This window comes from Panthera pardus, unplaced genomic scaffold (genome assembly GCF_024362965.1).
Source record: "Panthera pardus isolate Hobbes unplaced genomic scaffold, ASM2436296v1 HiC_scaffold_10, whole genome shotgun sequence".
Lineage (NCBI taxonomy): Eukaryota > Metazoa > Chordata > Mammalia > Carnivora > Felidae > Panthera > Panthera pardus.
The window spans coordinates 15,637,039-15,662,298 of NW_026526655.1; the positions used below are offsets into that span (position 1 = coordinate 15,637,039).

The 25,260-nt window shown below is 46.5% G+C and overlaps 1 protein-coding gene and 1 long non-coding RNA gene across 6 annotated transcripts in view; both read right to left on the reverse strand.

Annotated features, from left to right (window-relative positions):
* SGPP2 (sphingosine-1-phosphate phosphatase 2) overlaps positions 1 to 2,932 on the reverse strand; it is a 109,040-nt gene extending 106,108 nt beyond the window's left edge. Inside the window, exon 1 of one of the 2 annotated variants that reach the window (XM_019445803.2) lies at positions 2,463 to 2,932. In XM_019445803.2, the coding sequence (XP_019301348.2) occupies positions 2,463 to 2,681 (219 nt within the window). In that variant the 5' untranslated portion in view covers positions 2,682 to 2,932. Of the gene's footprint in view, positions 1 to 2,207; positions 2,300 to 2,462 lie in introns of those variants that run through there. The other variant, XM_019445807.2, reaches the window with a different exon arrangement.
* Positions 2,933 to 6,134: 3,202 nt separating this feature from the next.
* LOC109264997 (uncharacterized) lies at positions 6,135 to 11,097 on the reverse strand. Of its 4 annotated transcripts, none has more exons than XR_002078981.2 (4): positions 10,977 to 11,097; positions 9,799 to 9,914; positions 8,618 to 8,802; positions 6,135 to 6,409 (listed from the first exon to the last, which is right to left on the reverse strand). It is a non-coding gene; the product is annotated as an uncharacterized LOC109264997 (long non-coding RNA). The 4 variants fall into 4 exon arrangements; XR_002078980.2 differs by having other exon boundaries at positions 8,618 to 8,735; positions 9,799 to 9,944; XR_002078978.2 differs by having other exon boundaries at positions 9,799 to 9,944.
* Positions 11,098 to 25,260: the final 14,163 nt, after the last annotated feature.

Sequence of the window (25,260 nt, forward strand, 5' to 3'; positions counted from 1 at the left end):
AAGGCATGTTTGCACAATGTGATACATGCTATAATGAAGAATCACAGGAAACAAAGAGAGCCTATAAGAGGGGGAGTGAGATTGGAAGGTGAGCAAAGGTGTCTCTTGAACTGACCTTTGAAGCTGAGGGATGAGTGGGACTGTTTGGAGAAAGGACAGGCAGCTGAGGCAGACCAGGGGCTGGGTCGAGGCCAAAAGTCCCAGGGGTGGGGGAAGCGAGGAGAGCTGCTGGAGAGAAGTTTTCCAACCACCCCCTTAAGGTCCTATTAATTGCCCAGGGCAGGTGTCAATCATTTTCCTTTGGGAACTCTCCCTGGATTTGCAAAATACTACTCTTCCCAAGTCACCTGAAACAGACTCATCTTTAAAAACGTTCGTTAACTTCTCAAATGCATCAAATGCTCTTGTGGGGTATTTTTCCCCTCAACACAATGACCTCTTACCATGAACTTTTAGCTTCCTCTTAGTATTTCATGATCTATTGTAAGTGAAGTCATGTGTTGGACGGGAAGGGGGACACCCCTACTATGTGGCTGAGTGCTCCGGCTTTCTAAGCAGGTAGAAGACAATTCTTTGTAAGAAATCTGCTTGTTGCACTTAAAGAAAAAAATTTTTTAACGTTTATTCATTCTTTGAGAGACAGAACAGAGCTTGAGCAGGGGAGGGGCAGAGAGAGGAAGACAGAATCTGAAGCAGGCTCCAGGCTCTGAGCTGCCGGCACAGAGCCCGACGCGGGGCTCGAACTCATGGACCATGAGATCATGACCTGAGCTGAAATTGGACCCTCAACCGACAGAGCCACCCAGGCACCCTGCTTATCTGAGTGCTTTTAAAGCATAAGAGGATCCTTGTCCAGAATTTAGTTTCCTCACCAAAGGTAATGTTTCAAACACTTTGAAAAGCACTAGTGGGAAAATGCACACTTCTTCAGCTTCCTGAATTCGAGAAACAGGGGAAGCGTGTGGGGAGAGAACAACAAAAAGCAGTCTGTGCATCCACCTGTGTGTATGTGTGTGTGAATAGAAAAAGCTGTGCCACATTTCCAGTACGTGACGGTTCTTCTCTCCTGACTCTGTCCCGTTTTTAAGACAAGGCAAAAGGAAAGGTGGGTGGGTCTCAAATTTATCTAAAAGTTACTAGATGTTGGGGCGCCTGGGTGGCTCAGTCGGTTAAATGTCTGACTCTTGGTTTCAGCTCAGGTCATGATCTCACGGTGTCGTGAGTTCTAGCCCTGCATTGGGCTCTGGACTGGCAGCACAGAGCCTACCTGGGATCCTTTCTCTCTCCCTCTGCTCCCCCTCCCACTCTGTTTCTGTATCTCTCAAAATAAATAAGCTTAAAAAAAATTAAAAGTTACTAGATGTCATGTGGCACCGAGAAGAAACAAAGAAAAAGAAAATTATAGAGGGTTTTTCTAGAATGGAATACACCCCCACCCTCTCCAATAAATTCTGTAATTCGATGCTCACAATATCCCATCCCACATCGAAGCCAGGTTCTTCTTCAGTTACCAGATCTAGAAATCTACTCATAAATAAATGCCACCTTCCGGTCACCAAACGGCTCCCCGCCCCCAAAAGTAGTTGCAATTGTAAATACATTGCTTCTTTCCTTGGCGCCTTGTACCTCTCCCAGGGAAAGGGCAGCTTCTGTGGGTGCCCAGGGCAGGTCACGGCAGCAGAGAGCCCCCCACCGCCCCCGCATTTGCAGCTTCTGTGGTCCCTCCCGCCCGGAGTCTCTGTGCACTGCGCTGGCTCCCCGAAGCCGCAGTGGGTTGTATAACCACACTCTCCGAAAGCCTGGAGGGGAGCGCGGGGAGCCTTTTTTTCTTGACAGCATCTGTCAAAAGTCCCTGGTGCCAGTTAATAAGAGACCCACTCGGCAGGGCAGGGGTGGCGTCTCGGACCCCCTGTTGGTAGGGGGTGGGAGTTGTGGACCTCTCCAGGAGCGGTATTTAAACCTGAACTTCTGTCCTTCGAGCTGGAAATGCAGGGCAGTGAAGGGCACACGGAGCCCCTTGGGTGTGGACCAGGGAAGGGGGGATGGGAGGAAACTCATGAATCCCTGGGGTGGGGGCTGGGGGGGTTCGCAGAATTTCTCTCCGGAGAAGCCTCTCGTGAAAATGTCAAGGACATCTCCCCTCCTCTTTCCAATTACGTAACTCTTACACGTTTGGGAGGATATTCGCGAACATACATTTCACTTACGAAGGCAGAAAGTCTTTAGACTGCATCTAAAGCTCCTGGTGCATCTGATGTCGGAACAGACCTGGCTGCGACCTGGCCGCCTCAGAGGTGGCATCCTGGTGACCGGAGCCCCCCCTCCCCCCCCATACCCGGCGCCGGGAGCCGGGTCGCCGCCTGGGATGGCGCTCGCGGGTCCCCGCGTCGCGGAGTCTGCAGGCCCAGCACGTCCGCAGGCTGCCCCCTCCCCCACCGCGGAGAACACCTGGCAGCGGTTACCTGCGGGGCCGAGACTCTCCGCAGCCCGTTGGCCGGCCCCCCGCCGCCCTTGCCGTTGGCGTCAGACAGATGCCGGAGCCCCAGCGCCCGCGCCGCGTCCTCCGCGGGGTCCGCGCCGTTCTCCGGGGGGCCTTCCTCCGGCGCCGGGAAGAGCCCGCAGCGGCGCTGGAAGCGAGCGACGAGCTGGGAATCCTGCAGGCTCCGCAGCAGCTCGGCCATGGTGAGCCCGGGGCCGCGCGCCGCCGCCGCCGCCGCCGCCGCCACGCCGATGCCCTCGGCTCGCACTGTCCCCGCCGCTCTCGCTCCAGCCGGGCCGGGCACTCCGGGCGGAGGGCGGGCGGGGCCCGGGGCGCCGGCCAACAGGTGCGCCGCTCGGGTCCTAGCGCCGCCCCGCGCGCGGGCGCCCAGGTGGCTGCCTCCACCTTGCGCGGGGCGCGTCCCGCCCTCCTGTCCCTCCCGGCGGGCTCGGGCGGGCTCGGGCAGTCCCCGGCGTCCGGCCCGGTCGCTACTGGGCGGAGGCGCACAGGTGTCTCAACCGCACCCCTCTTCGCGCCCCCGCACCCCCAATCCCTTTGGGCCGGTGCAGACGTGCCACCTAATGGGAGCGGCCGAGCACAGCGCGGACCTGAGCGGGTCCTTCCTGCCATGCGCGGGCTGATCCCGTAGTGACCCCACTTTCACTATTGAGCCCAAGGTGAGGTCGGACTGCCTTCCAGCTCCCTCACCCAGCCGTCTACTCCTTTCTTTGCCTGCTTCGCGCAAGAATGGGCCCCCTCAGGAAGGTGCCCAAGTTCTTCCCAAACTGATGCAACGTCTCCCCGAAGCCCGACCTCCTCGACCTTGCTCAAGAACGGAGGGAGTTGAAAGCACACCCTGAATCATCCTCCGAGTCCTTGCCCCTGCTCTTGTGATTTGGCAGTCGGTTCATGAACACCTTCAGAGGGGTGTGGAGGAAACGCTGTTCTTTCTCGGTTTTCTGCATTGAGAAAGATGCTGCTGCCTCTCCCTTCTACTTTTTTCTGCTCTGCCTCTAATTACTTTAGGCAAGGGCGCTGGAGAGACGGAAGGAGATCTTTCGTGACCTTTAGACCCTGGGGGATCAAGGTGTAGGGCTGGGAGGAGGATTTGACATCTCCCTGCAGCTGAAGCCAGGCCTGCTTTAAGGATCCCAGCAGGAGAGAAGCAAAGGAAATGTCCTGCAGGTGGCCTTGGTTAGTCTTCCTCTTGCTAGAATCTCCTAGAAGCTCAGAGATTCTCCCCCCCTACCCCACCCCCGCGGCCCGGGCCTCTGCACTTCCTCACATGGAGTGAGGTCAGTTAGGCCTAGCAGCTCAGTCTGCAACAAAAGTACAATCCTAGTCCTGCGTTCCGTTTACAGCCTCAGGCCCCGTGTGTGCCCCCTGGTAGCCATGCAAAGGCTTCTGAGTATTTAGTTGCACAAATGACTATGAACAAACACCTGCCACTTTCCCATTCCTCCAACTGTCCTTTTAGATCAGGAAGCCTTTGGGACGTAGCGTCCAAGGATGATTTGGTCTCCCTCATGCCTTAGTTTCTGCTCTCCTTCCCCAGCCTGATGGAGAGCAAGATCAAGGTGGCAGAGAAAGCAGTGAAATTTGGGCGATACTTAACTTACAGAAGGCGCACAGGGCTGCTGTCACAAGCAGGTGGAGACGTCCGGTCCCGGAAGCAGAAGGCCCCTCTCCCCAACGTTGCTGTCATTTACAGCCACCGGGCCCAAAGCCTATAGTTTAGTTTTAAAGGCTGAAGCTGGAGTCGTCCGTGACCTGTTGTTTTTATGTGTTTAAAGAAACAGGTTTTCCCATGAAGACACTGGAGTGATGGATCTCTGCAATTTAATGCTTCAGTTTTCCTTTCCTCTCACGTATTAAAAAGAAGCCAGGCAAGCTCAACCCATGTAACATAAAGCCAAAGGATTGTACGTTCACACAGTCTCCTTTACCTCCTTGGAGGGCCATGTGCTGACTCTGCCTTCCAGTGACTTGTGATGTCACCGTGTGCCTCAGTCTTTTCCTGTGATAGAAGAATAACCCGCGCCTCCTGTCTTACAAGGCTATTGTGAAAAAGCTTTAGAAGGCGACCGGGTGACGTAGCATTGCATGTGCCAGAAACATTCAATTTAGGCAGGAATCTTCAGGAGGATTTGGCCCCGCATGTCTCGAGTGACACTGAAAAGCTGGTGCCCTCTGGCAGGGATCCGTATGCTTCCCCAGATCCTGTCTTCTAAGCACAGGCTGATGTCCTGACAATAAATTTCCCAACCAATCTAACAAAAATCACCGTCTTCGAGAAGCGAAGCGGTAAACTGAAGGACTGTGCCAACATAACATGTAGTGGAGAAGTTACAGGGTAGCCTGAAGTCATGCGTATAAATAAATAAATTGGATGCAGGAAAAATAACCTGTAGCTTTTTGGACAGTTTAGCACTAGGCATGCCTGGGAGAAAAAATTTTGCTGTTTCTCCCCGCCCCACCCCTGGCCCAGGGCAGAAGTCAAGGTATTTGTACTTTGCTTCGTTGTGTATATAGTAATTGCCAAGTGACATATTGTAAAGGAACGACGATGGATGTATTCATTAGAGCGAAGGTTAAACTGCCGTAAAAAAGAGACCCCAAAATCCAGTGGCTTAAAGAGCACAGCTGTTTGATTTCCCTTTCATGTAACAGTTCCCAGGTGAGAGGTCTGGGTGTGGGAAGTTCTGCTTCATGATGCTACACAGTAACTCAGGTTCTTTTCATCTTATTGCTTCATTACCCGGTGGGACCAAGCCGAAGGTCACTGTTCTCCTCTGCATGATTGCAGCTGGGTTATGGGCACGTCTGAAATCCAGTGAATGTCCTAAACAGCAGTCTATGTTGCATCAGTAAGAACATCGGTACATGGCCCAAGACAGGCTTGGAAATGTCATCTTTAGAGGGCAGCTTATGTCCCGCTTAGACTATATTTCTGTGAAAGAGGAGAGGACAGATTTGTTTGGTGGTTGGAAATCGAACCAATGTTGATTTAAATGTTCCGCAATATAAATCTATGTTATAATTCAACCCATGACCTGCTCGATTTTATCTAGGCAGTCTGTCTTTGATTTGACACATTCTAAATACTCATGGGCAGATAACAATTTTTTTAAAAAAAGAAAACACTAAAAATAAGTAAATTTGAAGGGAAAACTGTCATATCTTTATTGAATCAAAACGAGTGGGGCACCTGGGTGGCTCAGTTGGTTAAGTGTCCGACTACAGCTCAGGTCATGATCTCTTGGTCTGGGAGTTCGAGCCCCGCATCGGGCTCTGTGCTGACAGCTCAGAGCCTGGAGCCTGTTTCGGATTCTGTGTCTCCCTCTCTCTCTGCCCCTTCCCTGCTGTCTCTCTCTTGCTCTAAAACATAATAAACATTAAAAAAAATTAAAAAAAAAAAACAAATTAGAAGAACATGGTGTTACAATGCCTTTTAAATGAAAAACTTTAGTAATGATTGCATTATTGCATTTTAAATTCTTTTAGAGTTCTCTCTCTACAGAGCAGGTCACTTCCAAATGGCAACTAGACCATTCACTTTTCAACTTGGCAGTATTTCTTAGATCAAGACAGGTGGCCAGGGTTGGGATTATGTATTGGTTATCCACAGCTGCATAACAAATTGTCCCACAAATAGTGGCTTCAAACAACAACATTTATTATCATGAAGTTTCTGTGGGTCAGGAATCCAAGGAACATCTTAACTGGGTCCTCTGGCGCTGGGTTTCTCACAAGGTTGCAGTCACCTCAAGGCTCAACCGAAGGTAGATCAGCTTCCAAAATCGCTGAAGTGCTGGCTGGTAGATTTCCATTCTTTGTGGGCTATTGGCCAGGGGCCACCCTCTCTTCCTTGCCATACGGGTCTCTCCAGGGGACAGCTCACAGCCCACCCACCAGCTCCCTTCCTTCCTTCTGAGAGACTCCGAGAAGACAAAGTATCCATCTTCTATAATCAGATATTGGAGGTCGTACACCGATATTCTATCATATTCTACTTATTAGATGCAAGTCACTAGGTCCAGCCCACATTCAAGGAGAGAGAGGATAAGACAAAAGTGTGAATGGTAGGGTGTAGGGATTACCAGGACCTCCATTTTGGAAGCTTCCCACTATAGGTTCTTCACATCTACGTTAATTTTCTAACTTCATACCTGCAATATCAGTCTTTATCATCCCTAACAAATATGATACATAGCCTTGGCCTCAAACGGCGTCCATCTGTTGCAGAAATAAGATACACATACACAGAAAAAATGTGCAATGATAGGAAACTGGTGTAGTGAAAAACATAGGCTATCCGAAGACCGATTACTAGTGAAAAACTACATATACCACAGCTGTAATTCTCAAATCTGGGATTAGAATTACCTCACAAATGTGCCAAAGTTAGAGATGCCTTAAAACAATTGAAAGCAGAGGGGTGCCTGGGTGGCTCAGTCACTTAAGCATCCGACTCTGGATTTCAGCTCAGGTCATGACCTCATAGTTAGTGAGTTCGAGCCCCACATTGTGGGGGGAATTCTCTCTCTCTCTCTCTACCATTCTCTGCCCCAGCCCTGCTCACTCCCTCTCTAAGTAAGTAAACAAACAAAAACAATAAAAAAAAAAAAAAAAGACAACTGAGGAGCGCCTGTGTGGCTCAGTCAGTTAAGCATCTGACACCTGCTTGGGTCATGATCTCACGGTTTGTGGGTTTGAGCCCCGTGTTGGGCTCTGTGCTGACAGCTCAGAGCCTGGAACCTGCTTTGGATTCTGTGTCTCCCTCTCTCTGCCCCTCCCCCACTTATGCTCTCTGTCTCTCTCTCAGAAATAAACAAATGGTAAAAAAAAAAAATTTTAAAGACAATTGAAAGCAGAAATTATTAAGTTAGAAAACAGAAAAACAATGAAACTGATAAATCCAAAAATTGAATCTTTGGAAAAAAAATCAACAAAATTGAAACACCATTAGCATAACAAAGAAAGAATAAAAGGAAAAAACATGAAAGCTCAAAATTAGAAATGCTAAGGAAAAATAATCATTAAAAGCAGAGGAAATTTGGAAAGTCCTTAGAAGGTACTTCACATGGCCCAATGCAAACAAATCTGAAAATGTAGGCGAAATAGACAATTTTTTGACGTTTTTATTTATCTATTTTGACAGAGAGAGACAGAACATGAGTGGGGGAGGGGCAAAGAGAAAGGGAGACACAGAATCCAAAGCAGGCCCCAGGCTCTGAGCTGTCAGCACAGAACCCAATGCAGGGCTCAAACTCATGAACCGTGAGATCATGACCTGAGCCAAAGTCAGACACTTAACTGACTGAGCCACCCAGGCGCCCCTGAAACAGACAATTTTTTTAGAAAGAAACAACTCACTAAAAATTGATCCCGATAAACAACGTCTAACAGAGCAATCATCACAGAACTAGATAAAGGGGTTCAAATTCTCCCGCATAAAAAGCACTTTACCCTAGATAACTTCACAGGGAAATTCTACCCCCACCTTTCAAGAATGTATAATCTCAATACTACTTATTCCAGAAGAGAGAAGTTTTCAATATTCCTTTTATAAAGCCATTATGATACTGATCTCAAAACTGAAAGAGCATTAAAAGGAAAACAACAGAATATTCTCACTTGCCAATAGGGTTCAAAACCTTAAGATGTCAACAGCTAAAATCTAGCAGTACATTTAAAATAGAATGTATTGGGGCGCCTGGGTGGCGCAGTCGGTTAAGCGTCCGACTTCAGCCAGGTCACGATCTCGCGGTCCGTGGGTTCGAGCCCCGCATCGGGCTCTGGGCTGATGGCTCAGAGCCTGGAGCCTGTTTCCGATTCTGTGTCTCCCTCTCTCTCTGCCCCTCCCCCGTTCATGCTCTGTCTCTCTCTGTCCCAAAAATAAATAAAAAACGTTGAAAAAAAAATTAAAAAAAAATAAAATAAAATAGAATGCCTTGGGGCCAAGGGCAATTTGTTCCAGTTGTAACATTAACAGGTATAATTAAATAACAACGACAACAAAAATCCATCAGTATTGTCCATCCTATTAATAGCGCTAAGGAGAAAAGTCATGTGATTTCTTATGTGGGTTGAATTGTGTCTCCCCCAAAAGCTATGTTGAAGTCCTAACACCCGTACCTCAGAATGTGACCTTATTTGGGAAACAGAGTCACTGCAGGTGTAGTTAGTTAAGACGAGGTCCTACTGGAGTAGGTGGGTCCCGATCCATCGGACTCGTGTGCTTCTGAGAAGACCACTGCCTGCAGACAGACACACAGGGAGACCGCCATTGCTGATGAAAGCAGAAACTTGGGGCTCCGCGGCTGGAAGGAAGACGGAAGATCACTGACAACCCACCAGAAACTAGTGAGAGGCAAGGAAGGTCTCCCCAAAGGGGTTTCAGAAGGGGCGTGGTCCTGCTGACACCCAGATCTCAGGCATCCAGCCTCCACAACCGTGAATTAACAAAGCCTACTCCTTTAAGCCACCCAGTTTGGGGCACTTTGTCCCAGCAGCCCTGAGAAACCAACTTAGGCTCATTTCGACACATGCAGAAGAGTCACGTGACAAAATTCAGCACTCATTCGTGTCACAACCCCTCAGTCACATAGAAATGGCTGCCGTGTCCGGGGTCAGTGAGCCCTTGGTGGTGGTTGGAAGGGAGAGTCCCCGGATTGGGTGGTGGAGTCACACGGGAGAGATGAATTGAGTCTGTACGCAGGGGGCCCTGAATGGCAGATTATAAAGTTGGTGGTGTATGTTTGAGGTAATGAGAAGTCACGGAAAAGCAAATGAGGAACCTGAGGAAAGCAGTGTTTCCAGACAATGACTTGGGAGGCTGGCTATCGGATGAATGGTACGCGGAGGCAGGGAGAAGCAGCTAGGGATGTGGAGATTCATTTCAGCGCCATTTTGATAATTCTGATTTTAAAAAAGTGTTTATTTTTTGAGAGAGCACAAGCAGGGGAGGGGCAGAGAGAGAGAGAGAGAGAGAGAGACAGAGAATCCGAAACAGGCTCTGTGCTGATAGCAGTGAGCCCAACGTGGGGCTCGAACTCACGACCCGTGAGATCATGACCTGAGCCCAAGTCATGACTGAGCCACCCAGGCGCCCCAATAATACTCATTTTTTAAGACTTTTTCAAGTGGAATTTTACTTAATAGCATAGACAAGCAAATGTGAATCTATTGTTTGGGTTTTTTTTTTATATACAAATGGTAACATTCTTTACATAATGTTCTCTGTCTTGCTTTTCTCACTTATGATATAATTGGAGAGTGTTCCGTATCATTGGAAGAGACACTACAATTTATCTTACCGGTCATCTACTGCAGAACATTTGGGGTGCTTCCAAACAATGCTATTCCTGATTTGAATGTTATGTTCAGGCAGCTCTGGTCCAGGGTTCAAGGTGTCAGGCAGCTGATTCTGGTCCTAGAGTACCTTTGGAAGCCACAGGACTACCTTGGAGGTAGGTAAAGAGACCAAACCCAGTCTGGAAAACCCATCCAACCCAAGGTGAACCAAGGTGAACTGGGGCAGGGTCGGGGGGGAGGTGTTCTCAGAGCGGTAGAAAATCCTCTCAGTAAAGGAGGTTTTCCTCCATGGCCCTTGGCTTGTAGGAGTGTCACTCCAGTCTCTTCTTCCTCTGTTGTCCCATGGGGCTCTCCCTGTGTGACAGTATGTCCATTTACTAATATCAGGTACTGTTCTAGGCTCGGGGTCACAGAAGTTCGAAAACACCCCAGTGCCCTTGGATCATGGAACCTATATTTTAGGGGGGGGACACAGCCAATAACTATCAAGTAAATACGTAGTTTTAGGGTAAGGAACACGGTGCCGGGAGGGGGGAGACATATTTAGGAAGGGATATTTGTGTAGAGACCTGAAGGAAAGGAAGGAGCGTGCCCTACCCAGATCAGGAGAAAGAGCATTCCAGACAGAGGAAACGGTGGCTGGAAAGGCCTTGAGGCAGGCCCAAGTTCAGCCAGTTGGAGGAACCACCAGAGGCCAGCAAGGTGGGAGAGGCTTGCGGGCAGGGACTGACTGGGGAGGGGTGAGCAGAGGCTGGATCCCGTAGGGCCGTGTAGGCTGTGATAAGGAGTAACACTCCCACTTTACAGATGAGAAAACTGAGGCTCAGAAAGAGGAAACGTGTCCAAAGCCCCCAACTGTAAGTGGCAGGAGGGTTCGGTGCAGGTCTGTGTGACTCCAAAATTTCTTCTATGACTGCATTACGTTCTAGTCCCAGGGTTTGTCTTTTACTCTTTGTGTCTGTATCGGAAAGTATCCCCGACATGAACTAAGCGCTCCATAAATCCTCCTTCAATGACTACTGACCTAGACTAAGAGTAAAATCTCGCCGTTTTTAGAGCTCTGAGAATTTACAACGCATTTTCAAAATTGTTGCACGTAAATTCTACGACCTTGAGAGGCAAGTGGTTTTTACCTCCATTTTACGCGATTTTCCCCCAAATTACAAAATGTATTGGATACTTTTTGCAGGATCTGCCATCGGACGCGGCTCTTCTGGGGGGAATTCCCTTCCCCTCCACAGGCTGGCTCCCCTGCGCAAGAAGGAAGAGGAACGGGAGAGGAGGTTGGCGGTCATGTTGGAGCCCTAGGTCCCCTCCCCCGCTCCCCCACCCCCTCCCTCCCCCCCAAACCAAGCCAGAGTGAGCTGGCCTTGGGCTGGACACTTGACCTAATTTGAGCTCCCCAAATGCTTCCTCTTTGGCAATTGCCAGACCCCAGTCGGCATCTGCTGAACGAAAGAGAAGAAAATTTAGAAACCAGAGCCTACATCGCTTGAGGAAGAAATGTGGCAGATGTGCAGGGAGCAGGCGAGGGGAGCAGACCACCCCCAAGTCGGTTCTATGGTGCCTGCTTCAGTCTTTGGGAGGCTCTTCCCGCGCTACCCCCGAACCCCTGGTCTCAAGTTCCCCATTTCTATTACTTGTGGCCCAAAGAGGCCTAACTCAGATATCCAGGAATTGGCAGAACATGGAAACTGAGGCTCTAGAACTCAGACTTGGGCAGTTTCCCACCTTTCTGTCACCCTCAGGGCACCGCCCAGCCCCCCCTCCCCGCGCCCAGTTCTTGCTGCCATGAAAACCACCAGTTCCCACCCCACCTCCCTAAACCCCCACCTGCCCCAGCCCCATGGAGTGTTGGAGAGCCCTGCAGTCGGGGCTTCCCAAGAGATTCTGGAACTCAGTGAATCTATTGATAGTATTTCACCTCATGATGAATCAGATTGCTTCCTGGGCTCTGCTGAAAATCTCGTCACTTTATACAGGTAACACATTCTGAGACCCAAGCGATCTCTTGGCACACAACCCTTTTAGAATTTGCAAACTACTATAGATGAATTGCATTGCTCGCAGGTTGTTTTTTAATGCACATTTATATCTTTTCATGTATACTATGTAAAGTACCTGAGGAGTAACAAACAGCCTTAGCAGACTGGCGACATATCATTTGTTGGTAAATTGATCAAAGCCCTAGGCTCCACGGACTAACCAGCTCGCGGAAATTTTGAAATGTAAAAGCATAAAACTCCTCTTGCATTGTTCAGGGTGCTACTCGTTGCTTCTAACTAATGGAAACCAGTTTTTTTCTGTTGGGACACTTTCAATAAATCATCAAACATAAATTCTCTTAGGGAGAAAAAAAAAAAACAAACCCTCTCAGGCTGGGAGAAATTTCAGCTTAAAACCTTGCTTTAAAAGAAAACAGTTACAGGTGATGTTCCTGCAAACGGGGCAGAAAGAGGGCAGGCAATAAGAAGAAAGGCTGGGATCTTGGATTCCCCTCCCCACCCCATCCCCCACCCCCAGCAAACATTTGGGGGGGGGGGGGTCCAGTGTGCCTACTCTCATAAGCATGAATATTGGTAAAGAGTTTGATTTCAGCCAGGATTTCTTGGTTTGAATCCAGTTGAATCAAATCACATGACACAAAATACTTTTCTTCCAAAAAATTTTGATGGATTTTGAGCACTTTATGAGGAACACTGTGCAGTCTAGCATGCGATATCTACCTAGAGAACCCGAAGGAAGGGAGAGATCTCTCATGCCCACCAATTTGAAGTCAGTCCTTCCCTCTGGTTTATGCTTTGAGAAAACATCAAAACATGCAATAAAGAAAAGTGAACAATTTCTTCCCATTCCATCAGGCTTGTGCCGGCTGGGTCGAGCTCGTATGCTGAGTGCTCCAATTTAAAACAAACAAAAATATGTCCTTGACTCTTCACAAGTGGTGTATTAGGGATGATCATTTTTATTCCTAAAGAACATTTCCAATGAATATCACTCATTGTTGAGCCACTTCCGATAACCAGTTTCCTGGGCATTTGTAGAATGGATTCCAAGCACAAATTCAGCAAACCTGACACTTTCTGAGACCGTGTTTATTACATAGCCCTGGGTAGAACTGTAGCACTTGGTTATCGCAATTTTAAGGCCTCTAAATAAACTTCCAAATCGAAGGGAAGCAGTTTTAGTTACATTTCATGCATATATTCATGAGTCATCTACAAGCTAAAAGTTGGGTAGAAAACTGCACAGATATCACCTCCAACACACAGCGTCTAGTAAACAAAGCAAGCCCCAGAATAATATGGAACAGGACGTATAGCATTTTGCTATGGGGAAGCTACTAAAATACACAAAATGCGTGTGTGTGTGTGTGTGTGTGTGTGTGCACATGCTTGTGCCTGCGGATGCAAAAAGAAAAAAAAAAGAGACGAAGATCCAGGATAAAAAACACCTGTTTGCTAATGTAGCTGCCTCCCGGCATAGAATAGGAAGAACCCGAACTTTGGGTTTTTACTATATGCACCTGGGATTTGTTGGGAGTTTTTCACAGGCACGTATTTCTCTTGTAATTTGCAAAGGTTTATTTTTCTTTTAAAACCCTTCTCACTGGTCAGGCTTGGCTAGTGAGAAGAGCCAGTTCCTGAAAAAAATGCTTATGAAAAAGAGATCATTGTAATTATACCAAGAGGTGACAGTCATAGAAATGTGGCTAGAAGCCACCAGATATTACAAGCACTTCTTCAACATTAAAACAATATTTTTTAATGCGTATTTATTTTTGAGACAGAGAGAGACAGAGCATGAGCGGAGGAGGGGCAGAGAGCGGGAGACACAGAATCGGAAGCAGGCTCCAGGCTCCGAGCTGTCAGCACAGAGCCCGACGCGGGGCTCGAACTCACAGACCATAATATGATCCTTTAAACGGAAGCACCTATGGTCTAACAGTGTGCAGATGACCAATCTGTAACTGGCCCGAGCACACAGGACCAGCACCCACTCTTTACGAGAGCCCGGACCACCAGGCCTGCCGATACAGGCTCTCAGAATCAGGGCTACAGCATGGCTTCGGCAGAGAGGCTCCACGAGCAAGTCCGAAAACAAAAGTTAGAGCCAACTGACACACGGGAACCAACATCAAGAGGTTTCAGAGTCTGGCCCACACCGGGATCTTAAAAGCAGACTCCATTGCCAACCTTTAAACAATTGTAAACCTAAAAGAATCGGGTGATTTTGTGTACGATATGCATTTCTAGCCTCAGTTTAATAACTGGCAACTGATACCACAGGGCCAAGATTCATTGTGGCAACACTCACCTAAGCTGAATATCCACTGCCCTCTCTAGACGGGGCACCATTCTGGGGTTTTCTAGAGTTCTCCCCACTCTGTATTATTTTCCATCCTTTCCTTCATTTCTCATTTCATTGCTGGCTTGGTCCTTGAAGGACTTGTGTTTACCGTCACTGCATTTATTTATTTATTTATTTACTTATTTGTTGTTTATTTATTTATATAATTTATTGTCCAACTGGCTAACATACAGGGTATACAGTGTGCTCTTGGTTTTTGGTATAGATTCCCGTGGTTCATCGCTTACATACAACACCCAGCGCTCATCCCAACACGTGCCCTCCTCAGTGTACTGCATTTAAAACAAGGAAGGCCAGGGGCACCTGGGTGGCTCAGTCTGTTAGGTGTCCGACTCTTGGTTTCAGCTCAGGTCATGATTTCATGGTTTGCGGGTTCGAGCCCAGCATCGGGCTCTGCGCTGATGGCTCCTTACCTTAAGGAATCTGGAATGCAGTAGAGAAGACAGGACAGGCATCAGTGTCATTAAATCTAGGAATAAATTTGGCCCTCAAACCTTCTTGTCTTCCTTAAGCATAACTAGCAATCAGTAGCTGATCCTGCGTTTGAAATTCCTTGAAAAGGTTAAATTTCATCCAGCTGAACATTTGTGGAACTTCTATTAAGGGTGTGTTTACACATTGGCAATTAAAAAAAAATTTTTTTTTTAACATTTATTCTTGAGAGACAGAGACAGAGCCTGAGTGCGAGCAGGGGAGGGGCAGAGAGAGAGAGAGACACAGACCTGAAGCAGGCTCTAGGCTCTGAGCTGCTAGCACAGAGCCCGATGCAGGGCTCGAACCCATGGACTGTGAGATCACGACCTGAGCTGAAGTCGGATGCTCAAGTGACTGAGCCACCCAGGCACTCCATGGGAGGAGGGAGAGGATCCCAAGCAGTCTCTGTGCTCTCAGCACAGGGTCTGACTCAAGGCTCGATCCCACAAACTGTGAGATCATGACCTGAGCCGAAATCAAGAGCCAGATGCTTAACCAACTCGGCCACCCAGGCGCTCCTACACAAGCGAGCTTTTAATTCATAAGAGACAGGAAGTTGTCCCCTTTTTTGAGTGGGTGCAAAGTCTTCTCCCTCGCCGGGGTTAAATGATCTTCTTTTTCTCGACTTGGTTCACCTTCACTTTGGTGGTTGGTTCTGGGAGAGCAGCATAACAGAATCTGTGCCAGTGTCAGTGACCTGTGAATAGTAAACGTCACCCATGCCTCACGGACTTCCAGGAAGACGTGCCAGTGCCACAGAGCCCACGGGCAGGAGTGCCCGCATCACCTGCCAGGGCCCTCGCAGCTAAAATCGTGAGCTCTTGCTGGCCTTTGCTGTGTGGGAGGAAGGAGGCCAATTTTTTGGTAGCTGAAGTTAATAATATAGTTTTACCTTGTGGATTCATGTCTTTTCTCTGATTTCTTAAAAGATAATACTTCAGAGCTCTCCCTTTTATCACAGGGCTGGAGGCCTAAAAACATTTCCCAAACTCGCTCTTACTGGCGTAGTTCTGGTTTGGAGCCCTCACAGGGAAGATGGTAGTGTGATCGTTGTAGCCGAAGCCATTTTGCTCCTGGAGCACTGGCAGCCTAGTGTGGAAGGTTCCGCAGATGACAGACGTGAGGTTTGGCCAGCAGCTTCTGGGTGCCTTGCTATGAATCACCCGCCTCCTGTGACTCACCACACCATGCTGTGATTCTTTATTTCCTGATCACCTAAATGCCAGTGGCAGATTCCTCATTACAGCTGGAGTCCCAGGAACACCAACGGTATCCTATAGTTCCGGTCTGAGTCTAAAAGCCTAAGAACCGGGGAAGCCCGCCGTGTAAGCTGGCCCTTTACAAACATTATCTCTAATCATTACAGCAACTGAAAAGTTTGGAGAAGTTACTATGACTCGGACGGATGAGAACACCGAGATTTGGAAAGGTTAAGTCATTTGCTATAAAATATAACTTTAATCCATTATTAACTCGCATTATCAATTCACCAGTGGCCTAACCGTTGAAGAACAATGGTTCTTTTTGCTTTAGGGCAAAGCGAGTTTCTTTTCCATTCAGAAGCTGTTGGGGAGAAGTCCCATTTAATCCCCTTTCTCAGCAGCCACCTACAAAGTCACTGGGACAGCCAACATGGTAAATAACTTTCAGCACAGGGTAAGGAAGGCGGGATTGGACTGGTCCATTCTGAAGGGATGTCAGGCTGACAACTAGAGATCCGGGAAGACAGAAGGCACAGCACAGAGCAAAGCTGAAACAGAATAGTGTGGGTGGAAGTCAGGGAGTAACGTGAAGGGTAAAAGTTGGGTCAGTGGTTGAGGGAAGAGATAACAAAATGGCCCCATCATGATCTGCACGGGGCCAGCAAGAGGCTGTGTGTGGATGAAATTACAGGAACCATTTCATTCTAGACAATGATCCAAATAGTTTTATGAAAATAAATTTAATTATGAAGTCAGACTGATAAAATTTTACTAAATGTTAACTTAATAAAAATTATGTAGTTATTCAGTGTTAGCACAGTCATTAAACTACATGTGTTTGTCTTAAAAACATGGAAGCAAAACCAGTTGTCATCTTACGAGCTAGGATAGGTCTCCTTGTAGTGATTACAGATTTTATTTTATTGAAAAAATTTTTAAATGTTTTTATTTATTTATTTATTTATTTATTTATTTATTTTTAATTTTTTTTTTTTTTTTAACGTTTATTTATTTTTGAGACAGAGAGAGACAGAGCATGAACGGGGGAGGGGCAGAGAGAGAGGGAGACACAGAACTGGAAGCAGGCTCCAGGCTCTGAGCCATCAGCCCAGAGCCCGGCGCGGGGCTCGAACTCACGGTCCGTGAGATCGTGACCTGAGCTGAAGTCGGACGCTCAACCGACTGAGCCACCCAGGCGCCCCTTAAATGTTTTTATTTAAACAGTTAAAACATTTAAACATCTATTTAAAATTTTTTAAATGTTTTATTTTTGAGAAAGAGAGATTGCAAGAGGGGGAGGGCAGAGACAGAGGGAGACACAGAATCCGAAGCAGGCTCCAGGCTCTGAGCTGTCAGCACAGAGCTGATGTGGGGCTCGAACTCACAAACTGCGAGATCATGACCTGAGCCGAAGTCGGACGCTCAACCGACTGAGCCACCCAGGTGCCCCGACTTTTTATTTTTAAAAGTTTTTTTTAAGTTTATTTATTTATTTTGAGAGGGAGAGAGTCAGAGAGAGAGAGAGAGCACAGCAGGGAAGAGGCAGAGAGACAGGGAGAGAATCTCAAGCAGGCTCAGCACTGTCAGCGTAGGGCCCGATGCTGGGCTCAAACTCATGAACCGTGAGATCATGACCTGAGCCAAAAGCAAGAGTGAGATGTTTAACCGACTGAACCACCCAGATGCCCCTAAATATTTAAGGAAGAATTCCATTATGTTTAGAAGCCAGTATCCCTGGATGTTTGTCACATAAATGGGGTATTTTTATTTTAACACAAGTAGTTATATGCTTGGTTCACAGGACACCATTAAAATGGATTAGGATCTTTTTTTTTTTCCAGATGATTTGGAATCATCTGGAATATCTTTATTTCAAAATATAAACAAAGAAGAAAAACTTCACTGCAGCAACTTTAATTAGGTTGACAAATATGTTAGTAAATCATCTACTTCAGGCCCGTTATTTGGTAAAACTTGTGTTGCTAAAGGAGAGGGTGGCACCTCTAAAAATGATCAGCAGGGAGAAAACCATGTCTGATGACCAGAGCAGGGCATATATGGCAGCTGGTCAACTAATGGGTCTTATAACCGGCAAAGAGATCGGCTTCTGCAGATAAAGGAAAAAGCACAGTCATGTTGCTAAAAATACACGTCAGTGTTTGGCTCTTAGATATCAAATGGCTGACCCAGTACCAAATGCATGAAGCTAAGAACACCTTGCAAAGTCACTGCAGCGAGGCGCCCAGAATAGGTAAATCGATAAGACACAGACAGTAGATCGGTGGTTGCCTAGGACTGGAGGAGGAGACAAGTCGTGGGTGATGACTGCTAATGGGGTTTCTTTGGGGGATGATGAAAACGTTCCAAAATTAGATGCGCAGTGATGGTTGCAGGAGTCTGTGAATACATTATAAGCCAATGAATTGTATGCTTTAAGTGGGTGAACTTTCTGGTATATAAATTATATCCCAAGAGAAGCGTGTTTAAAAAAAAAAAAAATCCTTTAAAAAAGAGAATCACAAAGACACCAGCCCACAGCCCTGATATTTAGCTGCTGAACCAGTGTGAGCAACAGCGTACCTACACACAGCTTATTGGGCAAAAAATAATCCTGGCTTTTAATAACCACTGTTAGGTTTTCTGTGTCTTGCAGTCAAAAGCATTCCTAATTAACACACCTTAAGTTTTCATTCCATCAATATTTATTTAATGCGTTCTATACGGCAGGTATTGTGCTACATAGTAGAGAAAAATCCACTGCATTCCCATGACGTGCCAGGAGATTTATATACTTTAAAAAAAATTTTTAACGTTTACTTACTTTTGAGAGAGAGACAAGGCGCGAGCAGAGGAGGGGCAGAGAGAGGGAGACCCAGAATCTGAAGCAGGCTCAGGTTCTGAGCTGTTAGCACAGAGCCCGACGTGGGGCTCGAACTCACAAACCGCGAGATCATGACCTGAGCCAGATTTGGACGCTTACCCACTGAGCCACCCAGGTGGCCCATAGGAGATTTATATACTTTGTATCATCAGTGCCTCACGGCAGTCCTGGAAAGAATGGCCTGTCCCTTCCAGGCACACGGTCTAGGGAACTGTTTTGCCCCAGCAGTAGGCCACCCACCTCCTAACTCTCCAACAGTACTGCTTAGAAATGCAAATTCCCAGATTCCCCCTGGACTTGCTGAATCAGATCCACAAGGGATAAACCATTGGCTGATACTCTACAAAGGTGGCCCATAAAACATACCTGTACTTTTAGGAAGCATTCAGCATAAATACGAAATCATTGAAATAAACTAATTTGAACCGAACTTCTGATTGCAGAGGAAAAACATCACAGATCTTGGGGTAGAAAAGATGGGGAGTTAAAAAAATATGTGTAAGGCCCAGTCCCTGCCCTCAAGAAGGTGTGGTATGCAGAGTTCTAAGATAACCCCCAGGATTCCCAGCCCTTGACATACACACACGGTCTCCAAAATATCCAATCAAATGCTAACCTAGATACTGCTCTGAAGGGATCTGCAGATGTCATTCAGGTTGCAAATCAGTTGACCTTAAGATAGGGTGGGCCTGACTTAACCATATGAACCCTTTAAATCAGGGTCTAGAGAGACAGAGGAAGTCAGAGATTTGAAGCATGAGAGGGATTTGACGTGTGAGAAGTTGTCCATGGCTGGCTTAAAGATGACGGGCGCAAGAAATGCGGGTGGCCTCTGGGAGCTGAAAGCAGCTTGCGACCTGGCTTATGACCAACAAGGAAATGGGGACCTCAGTCCCACAACTGCAGGAACTGAATTTTTCTAGAACCAGGTGAGCTGGAATGAAATGTGGCCCAGCTGACATCTTGATTTCTACCTTGTCAAACCCTCAGCAGAAAACCCAGCTCAGCCACGCCCAGAATCCTGACCCACGGGAACTGTGAGATAATAAATTAATGTTGTTTCAGGCTGCTAAGTTTGTGGTAATTTTTATGCAGCAACAGAAAACTAATACAGAAGTGAATTTGGGTAAGACACATTAAAGTCACCAACTAATGGAATACTGAGAATGAGAGAGTGGGAAGAGCCAGAAATGGCTGCCCTATATTGGAGTACTTATATGTCCTTTAATGATATACATTTAAGGGTGGGGGCAGTAAGGAGAGCTTTTGGTTGTAGGTAATGGAATATTCAACTACTGCTATTGACCACGGAGAGCACAAGCAGAGCTGGTGTGGCTACTCTGTGATGTTAGCATAAGTCCTTTCTATCTTTCCAAGTTCCCGCCATTTTTAATTTGTTGGCTCTTTGTTCTCAAGTGCCAATGATGATAAGATGACTCTGGGCACCTCATGTTTTCTAGTCAGGAAAAGGATGGGCAAAGGGTTTTTCCAACTGAGTCTGATCTTTCCTATTGAGAAAGCAAAATGTTTTCTGAAAGCCTACTTAGAAAGCTCATTTACATCTGGATTACATGGCCAACTGTTGAGCGATACTGGCCAAGGGGACTGAGCTTACCTGCTCTCATTGGTTTAGACCAATCACAATTCATCCCCTTGCCTTGGGGTAGAGATACCTGTCACCACCTCAACAAAGCAAGGTTTTCTTCATAAGAAGGGCTGAGATAAGAATGGATATTGAGTAGGCAACAGATAGTGTTTCCCACAGTTGGAAAGGGCATTTCATCATCAATTCAACAAAATCACACCAGCATAATTAACTAGATGGATTTACTGAGTATCTATTAGGGTAAGGCCCAAGGTTTACAAAGATGGTGTGCGTGTATGTGTGTGTGTGTGTGTGTGTGTGTGTGTGTATGCGTGCATGTGCACAGACACGTGGGCGTGTGGGTGTGTAGATGTGTATGTTGGGGAGGGAGGAGGACACGAGCATGTAAACAATAATTATAGCGAGAACTGCTTTAATTGCAAAATGGAAGTCTACTTCTGTACTGACCATAATGTACTCCTTACCATAGATAAATCAGGTGAATCACAAAAACAGCGATAACAGGACCCAAGAAAGCATATATTGATTTGTGTTTTTAAAAAGAGAAAATGTTTTCGCTGGTAGAAAATATATTTAGAGCAAACTTCTAAGAACTATCGAACTAAGGTATGAATCAATACCTTGAGCAAAATCTGGGCAAGGGAAGTGGCCCTCATTTAAAATACACAAGCGATGAACACATAGATGTGTAATACTTTCCCGGCGAAGTGTTGCAATCTGTCTCTTTCATGGGAACTGTAACGCTGGGTTTTAATATAATTTACACAAGATTCCCAGGTGTGCCACCCATTTTTTTTTAAATTTTTTTTTTTAACGTTTATTTATTTTTTTGAGACAGAGAGAGACAGAGCATGAACGGGGAGGGTCAGAGAGAGGGAGACACAGAATCTGAAACAGGCTCCAGGCTCTGAGCCGTCAGCACAGAGCCCGACGCGGGGCTCGAACTCATGGACCGCAAGATCATGACCTGGGCCGAAGTCGGCTGCTCAACGGACTGAGCCACCCAGGCGCCCCTTAATGTACTTTGGATACTTACATATGTTTTCCAAATATTTAGCCTTTGTTTCACCGACTTCATTCTTATGAAATGTCTTTATGGAAACAATAATTGTTTCCAAACCATAATTTGATGATATGAAAGATGACGTTTGAGCTCACTCGTCTTAGAGAAATTCATTCAGTAATTAATTGTTCTGACATAAGCTTCACTTTAATCATTATAACTGGTTCACACTAGCATAATGCACCAGATGTATTTGCTCTGACTTTCTAAGCCCCTACTATTACTAAAGATGTACTTGAAGAGCAATGCCGGTATGCTTTTCTACACCGAAGTACTCTTTAAAGAATTCTGTAAAAAATGAAACTTTTTTTTTTTAATTTTTAAAAATGCTGATTTGTTTTAGAGAGACAGATTGTGAACAGGGGAGGGGCAGAGAGAGGCGGGGAGACACAGAATCCGCAGCAGGCTCCAGGCTCTGAGCTGTCAGCACAGCGCCCGATGCGGGGCTCGAACTCACAAACTGGGAGATCGTGATCTAAGCCACCCAGGCCTTCCTGAAACTCTTTATTAAAACAGCTGCGCAGACGCATTGGGTGGTGCTGTCTATCTAGGTCTTTCTGATTTTCCACCCGAGCTGTCCGCTAACCGCCCCATTTTGCCATCTCTCCCCTGGGCTCAGCACTGCCTTGCTCTCTAAGACAAATCCTGGCTGAGAAGAGAGGAATCGGCATCAATGTCGATTCACCTTTGCTGTTGGTTCACACATCCCCTGGAGAGACGGTTTTCGCATGAACGCACTTCTTGCCTCTGGTGGCCCCATCTGCCATCGGCTGGGCTTCCAGTCCTCCGGCAGCCTATCCCAGCCTGCAACTTCTGGATTCACCAGATGCAGATGCACCCGAGCCCTTGAACTTTCTTTTCTTTTTTTTTTTGTAAAAGTAACAGCTCACTTTTTAGAGCTAAGGGTTTTGTTCCTCAGTGATTCATGCATAGGAAAACAATCCCATCATTTCTATAACCAGTCCACGACTGCTGGGCACTTGGAGCTGTTCCCAGCGTTCGCTCTCAGAAACAGGGACGCGGGGAGGGTTCCACCATAGTCGTGGTGGAGAGCTTCTATTAAGTGAACTTGCTGGGCCAAAGGGTTGTGCGTGTTTCGTTCGGAAAGATATTCCGAAATTGTCCTGAGGAGAGATGTCCCCAATTCCAAGGCCCTCTAAGAGGCTATGAAACGCACTTCCTATTCAGTCGCTGATATTAACCAGTATCAATCGTTTAAATATCTATTTGGTAGGTGAAAAGGTCATTTCATTACTTTAATTGCTTCTTTACAATTAGAAGGTTTACTGCCCTCATGTATCTCCTTTGCTGTGAACTGCCTGATCAATTTTCCCTTGCTCATTTTTCTATTTTTTCCAAATATTTTGTTCTTGTTTGCTTATGGATTCTTTGTACTCTTTGTCCATAGTACTTACGGCAATTTCCCCGTTTTCATTTATCTTTTTACTTTGATGATGCTAGTTTTGCCATGCAGAACTTAAAAATTGTGTACAGTCGTGTTTAGCCATTTTTGGCCTTCCTGGAGTTAGTTTGGGTTTTGTAACATGCTTTAAAGGGTCTTCTATACGCCCATATTATTTTTAAAAAATCCCCCCACATCTCCTTCCAGTATTGTCATTATTTCAGTTTTTAAGTTTAACATGGATTGGTCTGGAATTTATTTTAGTATAGGGAATGAGGTAGGGATTGAGCTCTCCCAATCCAATTTGGATTTACCTCCCATCATTGTCTATTTCTTGCTATGTGTCGAGAGTGGGATGGTTCCTACGCATTAACTACTAAGGGCAGAAGCTGAGATGCCCTGGGATTCAGCTGAATGTATGTATTACATTAGCCATCTCTTCCCCTTTCTGTCTCTATTCCCTTCCCCTCTTCCCTCCTTCTGTTCCTCCTCCCTCTCCCTCTCTGTCCCCTTCCCTTCCCAACCCCCTTCCTCCTCTTCCTCTTCTCATTAGTCACTGTTTGTAAGTGAGAACTGATTTTGCCTTCATACTGCAAACCAATGATTCTCAAACTGCAGTGGGATTGGAGGAAGCCTGTCACCCTAGAGATCCAGGTGGGGCATGACCATATGTAGAATAAAAACAAAGAGCTCTGACCCCCTGATATCCTTTGTCTCAATCAGAAACAAAGGAGGGATAGCAACTTTATGTTTATGAAAAGGTGGATGGCTTTTGGGAGAACTATCACATTCTAAACGACCTACATCACAGTATCTACCTGCATGCTTAATCTGGTTTCGGTGGTATTCATGTGGTCTGAGTGTCTCGTCCTCTTCCCTTGCCTTCATCCTGGAGCTCCCCTTTTCTATCAGCTTCTTTGCTTCCGCCTTTGAGGTTTCTAAGTTCTCCATTCTCTTGAGAAAGTGACATGAAACAAAAGTATGCTGCTGCCTCTCTTGGTATTTTCCGATTTCTTCCATTGTCCAATTTCCCGACTCAATGTCTCTTTATTGCTGCCTTATTGACTCAACCCGCTCTCTCTTTATCCTACACTCTGACTTCAGTATCCACTGCCATATAAAAAGTGTTTTCTTTTCTTGAACATTCTCCTTTACCTCTTTCTTGTTTCTGATCCCCGCCCCCCCCCCCTTTTTTAAAGATTCTGGCGGGGCGGGGGGTTGCTATCTTATACCCAAGTGGTTCTCAACAGAGAGGAGAAAGAGGAGGTGGGATTTTGCCTCCAGGGGACTTTTGGCAATGCCTGGAGATATTTTTGGCTATTACAACTGGGGGAGGGGGTGCTCCTGACCTTGACCAATTAGAGGCCAAGGATGCTTCTAAACATCCTACAGTACAGACGATGGCCCCTGCAACAGAGAACCCTATAGCTCAGAATGTCAATATCGCCAAGGTTGGGGAATCCTGCCATAACCAGCGGTATAGTGTCTCGAGGGGCATTGGAAGATGTGAGGAGCAATGCCATCCCTTTGGTGGTAACGATGACTGAATGACTGGAGCTAAGGATGTCAAACATCCTGAGGAGCTGTGTGCAAAGAGCACACTTGTTTCTGGAAAGGAGCAGTCCCGCTGTACCTCTACTTGCCCTGTTTGCTTTATTGGTTTTCCCCTCTTGCCAATTTGTGTTAGTCAAGGCCTCACTTTCTCTACTTCTGAGAGGTCATCATATCTCTTGACTGGGTGGTCCAGCTTTAACCACCCAGCAATGCCTGTGGTGAGATAGGGCTTCCATGGATGACAGCACCATTTTGGAAGTCAAGACAAAAGCTTGGAGTTATCGTTCAGTGCCTTAAAGATGTCATTTTATTGTGTTCTGGCCTCCACTGTTTCTGGTGATATCATCTATTATTTATATCGTGTCTACTGAATGTAATGTGTCTTTTTCACTGCCTGCCTTGAAGATTTGCCTTCATTTTTGGTTTAATTATGCTGTGCATACACATGGATTTCTTTGTATTTATCCTGCTTTGAGTTTAGGATCTGTGAATTCATATCACTCATCGTTTGGAGTGCTTTTGACATCTTTTCACACATTCCCCCCCCCCCCCCCATTCTATCTGCCCCCTATTCCTGGGAATCAAGTTTCATGTATGTTAAACTGAATGATATTGTCACACAGATCTTGAGATGCTCTGTCCTGTCCTCCCCTGCCAGTTCTTCTGTGTTTTAGTTTGTGATTCAAATACTCATCTCTTCCAGAAACATCTTCACAGGGACATCCAGATATAATGTTTTACCAGCTATCTGGGCATTCCTTAGCCCAGTCAAGTTGATGCATAAATTAAACCATCACATCACTATGTATTAGACCCCGTACAGTGCCTCCAACATCGTCAACTCTGATATCGGATGCTGCCTCTGGAAACTCTGTCTGGTTGTCCCAACTGCCTCCCATTGCCAGAATGGA